This window comes from Ascaphus truei, chromosome 5 (genome assembly GCF_040206685.1).
Source record: "Ascaphus truei isolate aAscTru1 chromosome 5, aAscTru1.hap1, whole genome shotgun sequence".
NCBI lineage: Eukaryota > Metazoa > Chordata > Amphibia > Anura > Ascaphidae > Ascaphus > Ascaphus truei.
This window is the reverse complement of record NC_134487.1, coordinates 255,006,147-255,015,615: the sequence shown is the minus strand read 5'-3', so window position 1 is coordinate 255,015,615 and position 9,469 is coordinate 255,006,147. Positions and strand designations below refer to the sequence as shown.

At 41.0% G+C, this 9,469-nt stretch overlaps 1 protein-coding gene across 1 annotated transcript; it reads left to right on the top strand.

Moving 5' to 3' along the window:
• Positions 1–1,966: 1,966 nt before the first annotated feature.
• Positions 1,967–7,751, top strand: LOC142494732 (uncharacterized). Its single transcript, XM_075599167.1, has 3 exons — positions 1,967–1,990; positions 2,057–3,118; positions 7,443–7,751. Exons 2-3 carry the CDS (start codon positions 2,300–2,302, stop codon positions 7,749–7,751), a joined length of 1,128 nt encoding a protein of 375 aa, XP_075455282.1. The 5' UTR covers positions 1,967–1,990; positions 2,057–2,299.
• Positions 7,752–9,469: the final 1,718 nt, after the last annotated feature.

Sequence of the window (9,469 nt, the reverse complement as noted above, 5' to 3'; positions counted from 1 at the left end):
AGGGGAGGTGTATACACTGAAACAAAAAGAGACAAAAAAGAGGACGAAGCATGTCTACTGTTTATCTCACAATATAGCAAATCCAGCAGTCAAATAAACAAGATTGTGAATAAGCACTGGGAATTGTTACGGATGGATCCAATTCTAAAGAAATATACAGATAATGGTCCAAAATTTGTCTATAGAAGAGCTAAGACATTAGCTACCTTTTTATCACCAAGTGTAGTATCAACACCGGTAAAGAGCTCAGAACATTTTGTGACAAAGGGATCTTTTAGATGTAATCAGTGCAACATGTGTCAGTTCATGAAACCAGCTCGACATATTTTTTCCCACAGTCCACATAAACGCTATACCATACATAATTTCATTAATTGTAATACTACATTTGTAGTGTATTTGATTACGTGTGGCTGTGGGAAGAGATATGTCGGCAGGACCACAAGGGCATTAAAAATAAGGATGCAAGAACATTGCAGGTTGATACGTAAAAATGACAAGGAACACCCTGTTTCCAAACATTTTTCGGAATGTGGGCAGGGAGGAATCAGCAATTTCTCATTTGTAGGCTGTCAGGATTGCCTAGACCTCCTGCCTAGCCATAGCTTCCTTGTCCACTGGGTGTGCTGCTGTCTTCTGTTGGCTCTGGGTTCCTCTGTCTGTCTGTCTTCTTGTTGCTCCTGTCTCTGTCCTTTATAGCTTGCTTCCTGTCTGTTGCTTTTGCCTTTGCTTGCTAGTCAGACTCCTACAGTATGCTCATGCCTGTCTTTGATCCTGACCTGTTTCCTGTACCTGTACCTGTACCTGTATTGTAGTCTGCTCACAGTAAAGGTCCTTGCTAGTAATCTGGCTTGTCCCTGGTTATTCCTGCTCCCCGGTCTCAGTCCCTGCTCCCTGTCCTTAGTCCCTGTCCTGCCCCGCCTGTCCTGTTCCAGTCTCCTCGTTGCCGACCTCTGCTTGTACCTGACTTCGCTACCTGCCGCCTGCCTCGGACCCCTGCTTGTTATCTGACGTAGCTACCTGCCGCCTGCCTCGGACCCCTGCTTGTGACCCCTACTACGCTCGTGCTGTTCCGGCCACCGAGATCCTACCCGCCACAGGAGTCTCCCGTGACAGAAAGCAAAGGCCACTTCTGGATCTCGCTGGAACAGATTCTTCTTCTGCCTGCACCCTTTCCTGCCTGCTGCAGCAGACCACATCCGCATGGTTGAAGATAAGTACTTTCGTTTCTTTTTTGGAAATCCAAGTTGGGATTTTGAAAGGTTTTTTTTTTGTTGCTGCTAAGTGTTCTGCAAGAATTATTGCGTTCATAACGAAAAAACATTTTTTCTGAGACTAGAACTGTTGCTACCGACTATTGCAGCTTTCTTTGAGATGTTTATTTTTGCAAAGGTTTCTGCAGGGTTTTTTGTGCCTCTTTCTCCCTGAGAAGTATTCCCTTTTACAAAAAAAACAAAAAAAAAAAAAAACCCCTTCCTGCAGTACCTGTTTTTGCCATTTTCAGACTTTCATTACCTGGACAAGAATTGTCTCTGCATTGTGGGTGGGCCACTGCAGATTTTCAGACTCACATTTCTATTTAAGACGGTTACCTTGATTTACTGCTGTTCACAGGGTCTTCATTTCAAAAGACAAAAGTGCTCCCATTATTTTGTTGCTACATGCTTTGATTTTCTTGCATCTATAGTTTTTCATATGATTGGTTCTAAGGTGTCAGGTTTACCTGCAAGTTCCCCTAAAGTTTGTTTCTCTGCAACTTATGATATCCCTACGCCTGATATCAAAGGTTTCAGATTTGACTGCAGGGTTCTCTGTCTGATATTCCTATGTCAAAAGTTTCAGATCTAACTACAAGTTTTCTCTGGATTAGTTTCCTGCTGTCTATGATATTTCTATGCCTGATATCAAAAGTTTCAGATTCAACTGCAGATTTTCTTTGTCTATATGATATCCCTACGCCTGACGCTTAAAGATTTAGATGTAACTGCAGGTTTTCTTTGTCTATATGATATCCCTACGCCTGATGCATAAAGATTTAGATGTACTGTAACTGCAGGTTTTCTCTGTCTGTATGATATCCCTACGCCTTATGCCTAAAAGATTCAGATATAACTGCAGGTTTCTCTGTCTATGTTTTTTCCTTGCATTTATAATCTCTGTGACTGATGTTAAAGTCTCAAAGGGTCAGCTCTCCTATCTTGTGTCTCTCTGTGTCTAATATTCCTGTTGTTCATTCTAATGCTTCTGCTTTAAAAACACATTTCCTCTTTACTGGTTTCTTGGGAAGTGTGGTTTAATTATGGCTCCCACTCAAACAGTCTTGAGCAGTAAATGTGAACACAGTACCACTGATTCTTCAGAACTTCTCAAAGCAAGGAAGAAGAAGAAAAAGAAGGGAGGCATTACTGTGGAAGTTGCAGAAGAAATTAAGACTGAAAATTTAACCTCAGAGTCTGCATTTGATGAAAGAGATATGCTGCAGCTTAAGGCAACTCACAGACGTATCCCAAGAATAGTGGAAGAAAAGAAAGATGCCCCTTCTCAGACGCTTCAAGCCGCACAGAAAGCGATTGATTGTCTTTATGAACGTTTAGATAAGGAGCAAGAGGCCAAGACTGCACTACAAAGCTGTCTATCTTCAGCAATTGCTAAGTGTGTTCTCCAGGAGAAAGAAAGAGAGCAGTTGGAGAGGGACAGGGTAATCCTGTCAAGTAAGCTGGAGAAGGCCTATGCTGATAATGCGCAGTACCAGAGTTTCATGGCTCAAGTTGGCGCAAAACTGGAAGCCTCTGAGGAGAAGAATTGCCACTTCAACACAGAACTACGTTCTTTGAGAGAGATCTTCGAAGGGTTAAATAGGAGTTTTGAAATGGTAACCCAGGAGTGCAAGAATCTCTATGTCCAAGTCAGTGAAGGAGATAAGAAGCTCCATGAATTAGGAGAGGAGAAGAAACAGTTGGCCCAGGAAAAGTTAGACGTGCAGACAGCACTGCAGAATGCAGAGAGAGTGCTGCAAGAAGAACGTGTCTCCCTGGAGCGGCGCACACAAGCAGAAAATATGCTGCAGAGTCAGCTGCGAGAACTGCGTACACATCTGCAGGACACCACAGAGAAATGGGTAAATGCTGAAGAAAAGCAGCGAGTTCTGCAGGAAGAAAGTTTCCAGACTGCCTACAAAATAAGTATGATGCAAGATTATTTGAGTACCCAGTGTGTCCCCAAAGAACAGCATGAGGAGCTGAAGGCCACACTGAGCATAACCAGAGCCTCGCTGGAGGAAGAGCTAAAGCTAGCAGCTGAACACACATCTCAGCAGCTCACAGCGCTGCAGGCGCTGATCGCTGAGCTCAAGACACAGCTTGCCAAAAAGGAGGAGAGAGAGAAGGTTTCCGTCTGTCAAGTGGCTGGCCTGACACAGCGCTATGAGGTCAAAATGGCCGATGCCTGCAAATTATTGGACCACACAGCCCGTGATAAGGTCCGGCTGCAGCTGGAGCTGGACAATGCCCGGAAGGAGTACCGGCAGCTGCAGATCAGAAATGAAGAAGATGAAACATATTTAAGCTTTACTCTGAGTCAGCTGGGAGATATGGAGTCGCGACTCAACTCCAAAGAAGCCGAACTGACAACTGCATTGAGTGGGAAAAGAAGTGCAGAAGGACAGCTTCAAGAGCTGAAAAATCAAATTGCTGGTCTTAATGAGACTTTAGGTGATACCACAAAACGGCAGTCACAAAAGGAGACCATGGAGCGTGAATTCTATGTTCCCACTTACACATGTGAAAAGTCTGCACCCGTCATTGATGCCCACATTCCTGATGTCCATGCCTCTGCAATGGAGTTGAACGTATCCATTGGGAAGTTCCAGATTCCAAAACTAAAAGAGATATATTGGTCACAAAAAGAGACCACGGAAAGTGAATATGTCCCCTCTGCCGCATGTGAAGAGCCTGATGTATCTGTGTCCGATGCCCCTGCTATGACGTTAGACGGATCCCTGGTGAAGTTCCTTGCTATGCCTAATATTCTTGATGCTGATGCCAACGCTCTTGCGATAAGGATAAATGCACCTCTCACAGATTTCCCATCAGCACTTGACGTACACATTAAGTTGGCCTTCCATCAAGATTTCCCTGAAGAGCCTGGAAGGTTGTCCGGAGATGTTGCTGATCCCTATGTTCCTGCAAAACTTGGAGTGTTGTTCGAAGGCCATCGTGAGTCGGCCTTCCATCAGGGACACCTTGCTAAACCTGGAGGGTTGTCAGGAGGATCTACTGGCTTCTCTGCCCCTGCTTTTGGGTTGAACGCACCCATTTGGAGGTTCCTTGCTGCACCAAATGTACCTGTGGAGTACCCTCTGCCCACTGACAAGCCACCAGAGGTGGGTCACCTTGAGTCGCCATTTCATCAAGGCCTCCGGGAAGAGCCTGGAGGATCGTCCGGAGAACGCTCTTGAGAGGGGGGAGTAATGTCAGGATTGCCTAGACCTCCTGCCTAGCCATAGCTTCCTTGTCCACTGGGTGTGCTGCTGTCTTCTGTTGGCTCTGGGTTCCTCTGTCTGTCTGTCTTCTTGTTGCTCCTGTCTCTGTCCTTTATAGCTTGCTTCCTGTCTGTTGCTTTTGCCTTTGCTTGCTAGTCAGACTCCTACAGTATGCTCATGCCTGTCTTTGATCCTGACCTGTTTCCTGTACCTGTACCTGTATTGTAGTCTGCTCACAGTAAAGGTCCTTGCTAGTAATCTGGCTTGTCCCTGGTTATTCCTGCTCCCCGGTCTCAGTCCCTGCTCCCTGTCCTTAGTCCCTGTCCTGCCCCGCCTGTCCTGTTCCAGTCTCCTCGTTGCCGACCTCTGCTTGTACCTGACTTCGCTACCTGCCGCCTGCCTCGGACCCCTGCTTGTGACCCCTACTACGCTCGTGCTGCTCCGGCCACCGAGATCCTACCCGCCACAGGAGTCTCCCGTGACATAGGCATTGAGAAGATAATCAGAAAAGAAAGAGGGGGTAACATTGTGAAAACATTAGACTGTAGAGAATCCTATTGGATATTTACATTAAGAACAAGGTTCCCTGACGGAATAAATATAGAATGGAATATTAACCATTTTCTCAAATGAGTATTATTTGTTTTGGAATAATAAACTCATACAGTATATTATACGCTACTTATAAAAATATACCAAATGCTCTATATATTGTGAATATGTCTATATAATATATAGCATGACCAAAGCATATGAATGCGCATTTATATGGAAATATATATCCATACTCTGTCTTAATCCTATAGTCACCGGAAAACAAGAAGACGGCATTTTTGGATTTTACGAGATATTCAAAAAAATAATAAGTCCAATTTTCAATATATGTGAAAAAGGAAACTTATCTAATAGTGGCGCTCTATATAAAAATACTAGCTATACATATAATCGTAGTGATAATAATAATCAAAAGGTGATACTTATGCAAACACATAAAACAGGTGCTGCTATGACCCGGTGAGGATTGCTCTGTCAGTCCTCGTGTTGAGAAGTAGGGATGAATCTCCGGGAAGCGCAGGGATATGTGAAAACAAAAATGTATATAGATAGTGCAATATTGCTGTGACAAATTAAATAAATTGGCTGATCTAATGCAGATGTACTCACAAGTGTGAGAAGGTTAAAGGCACGTAAAGGTATCTTTCCCAGAGTATGGATGTCACACTGTATTCAGGAAATCAATCTCAGCCCCATATAGAATCCAAGAGACCTTAGAAAAGAAGACTGGACATAGCGCAGACTGTATACCAAGAATTTATAAAAGGTAAGTGAAAGGTATTACACTCACATGATTTCAAAAGTTTAAAAGCATTTCGATCACACGCAGTGGATCTCAGCAGCCGGATAGATGGTGTATCTGGTTCCCCTCCTTCCGTGGCGTGCGTGTCACTGGTTTGCGTTCCAACTGCACAGGAAGTGATGTCATCGGCTTCTAGGGGTTCCGGCCAGTAGTACAGACGTCACTCTACGCGTTTCATCTCATCGATTTCATCAGGAGTGACTTTGTGATGGGTGTGGGATGCATATATACCCCTAACTTAGTTCCCATTGGTGAATGGCTAACTAGATTTTAATTGGGTTAACGATTATACTGAGTGGATACACATGAGATAGAAAGAGACATGTAATTAATCCCTCTACATCTTACATATGCAGAGGTCCAAAAAATAATACAATCAATCAATGTTGAAAATTTAATGCAGAAATGTATCTTTAAAAATGCTAATGCATAGATATAAAAAATGTTTAAATAAACATTATAAAAATATAAACATAAAAACAGGTATATATGAAATAAATAGGCAGTAAGTAAAACAATATGAGTCAGAACAGGGAAACTAGCTAATTATAAAGCATAGTTGATTCATAGGAATAGATGAAATCTATTGTGGAAACAAGAAACAGGGCATAAGTAACATTATAGAAAAGGTTTCAAATCAAATTCCAAATTTAGACCAGCAGGAGACATGGTTTTTAGTTCGAACATCCAATATGATTCTCTTTTTATCAGTGCTTTATCTCTATTACCCCCTCTCCAGTGAGGCATAACCTGTTCGATGGCTTTAAATTTTAACCCTTTAGGATCTGAATTGTGTGATAAATAAAAATGATTTGAAACACTGTGTGTGGTCAATTTTCTTTTTATGTTTCCTATGTGTTCCAATATACGGGTTTTTAAAGATCTTATAGTTTTCCCAATATATTGTAGACCACATTCACATTCTAGTAAATAGATTACAAAATTGGACCTACAATTTAAATGTTGTTTTATTTTGTAGCTTTTTTGTGTAGTATTAGAATGAAAGCTATCAATAATGTTAGAGCTATATTTGCAGGCAGTACAGTATTTACTGTACAATTGAAAAAACCTTTCGGGGGGTCCAACCAGGTTGGATTGCTGTTTAAACTAACATTTTTTAGTGCACTTGGTGCTACCTTATTTTTAATGTTAGGTGCTTTTCTATATATCATTTGAACCTTGTCGGGTAGAAGAGTTCCTAAGATAGGGTAATTTTTAAGAATAGGCCAGTGAGAGTTTAGTATTTTATTAATTCTTTGTGCATCTCTATTGTATTGTGTAACAAATGGTTCCTTGATGAGTGCACTATTAGTGTCCTTTACTTTTGGGACCAGCATAGATTCTCTTGGTGTACACTTGGTCTTAGCCAAAGCTTTCTGGATGACATCCTGATTATAATTCCTCTCCACAAACTTTCTGGACAGCACGTTGGATTTCTCCTCAAAAACACTGTTATCCGTGCAATTACGTTTCAGTCTACAGTATTGACCATATGGTATATTATTAATCCCCTGTATCAACATCCACTATGGATACTTCATACAGAGGGAGATTTGCAGATTTGCAGATAACTATCCCAAGAACCATGCTGGTTTTTTACCCCAGGTTTTAATAAAGAAAAGTGAAACAATAAAAAAACCTCCAAATGGAGGTAAAGTTAAAGAAAAAACTAAACACCTTGAAATTAAGGACATTATCGAATCGTCAGGGAAGGAAAACTTGAAACAGGGGCAAAAATTGGAGAAACCCTCTTCCTCTTTTTTGGAGCCCAGGGGGTGTATGAGTTCTTGGGAAACCAGGAATCCATTTCACCCCCTGACAACTCAAAAGACAGGCCTCATTCAAAGAAACAAAAGACGCATGTCAGAGGGAGACGAGGGGGAAGATTACGGAAAGACAAGAAAATTACATTAAAGACAACAAAAAATATTTTTAATTTAAGTAATTAAAATGTTCACAGAATGCCAGAATAAAGTTATCAGTAAGGGACTCACTTTTACTCCCACTATTGGACCAAATAAATTTGGTCTTTATGTTGACACACATAAGTTTCTGAGATCACTTACATTAAAAAGATTTTTTGCCAATAAAGATGCAGAAACCAGGAACTGGACAGATAACAAAAAAGCTATAGATTCTAGCACCTCTGAATTTGTACATTCCAAATTTAAACCTAAATCTCAGTTTTTCCCCAAATTTGCTAAAGGGAACCATTTAGAGGTGTTTTTTCAACTAGTTACAAAAGACCTAGAAAATTTGAGTAAAAAAGACAGACAGCACAATAACCTTACAAGGGAGGAGAGAACTGCTCTTGAGGAACTCACAGCAGACAAAACAATTGTAATAAAACCTGCAGACAAGGGAGGGGGTGTTGTAATTATGGACCATAGCTATTATATGCTTGAGTCCAAAAACATTTTGGGAGATACAACTACCTACCTAAAACTAAAAGGCAACCCTACCAACCTATATAAAATAGAACTGCAGACTTTGCTTGAGGATGGGAGAAGACGGGGAATACTGGAAGAACATGAGTTTCAGTTCCTAAATGTTGAGGACCCAGTATTCCCCGTCTTCTATTTTCTACCAAAAATTCATAAGAACCTTACACACCCACCGGGAAGACCAATAATTTCAGGCATAGGGTCACTAACTGCCAATCTGTCAGAATTTATCGACAGTTATTTACAGGATATTGTAAAACAACAAAAATCTTATATCAAAGATACCAGAGACGTAATTATGTTTCTCAGGGATATCCAATGGCAGGATAACTATATATTGGTCACCACAGATGTAACAGCACTATATACATCTATAAGACACACTGATGGATGTAGGGCTGTCCAATTCTTTCTGGAAAAAGAAGGGAGAATTCCAGAAGCACAGATAGAGTTCATTATTAAATGTATCCAATTTGTTTTGAATAAGAATTTCTTTTGGTTTTGTGATGAGTTTTTTCTGCAATTATGTGGAACCGCTATGGGGACCAAATTCGCGCCCAGTTATGCGAACTTACTGATGGCCCTTTGGGAAAATCTGTATATATGGTCCTGGGCAGGTCTGGATGCGAATTTGGTAACCTGGCGGAGATTTATAGATGATATCATTTTTGTGTGGAAGGGTACATTGGAGGACCTAGATCTATTCCTCCAGTACCTCAATAACAACGAGTTTAATCTTAAATTCACTTCCACCATGAGTAAAACATCCATAAACTTTCTGGACCTTACTATATATTTGGATAACAATGTTATTAAAACAAAAAACTTTTTCAAAGACGTGGATGCTAACAACTACATCCTACAGTCTAGTTGCCATTTGAATAAATGGATTAATAATATACCATATGGTCAATACTGTAGACTGAAACGTAATTGCACGGATAACAGTGTTTTTGAGGAGCAATCCAACGTGCTGTCCAGAAAGTTTGTGGAGAGGAATTATAATCAGGATGTCATCCAGAAAGCTTTGGCTAAGACCAAGTGTACACCAAGAGAATCTATGCTGGTCCCAAAAGTAAAGGACACTAATAGTGCACTCATCAAGGTACCATTTGTTACACAATACAATAGAGATGCACATAGAATTAATAAAATACTAAACTCTCACTGGCCTATTCTTAAAAATGA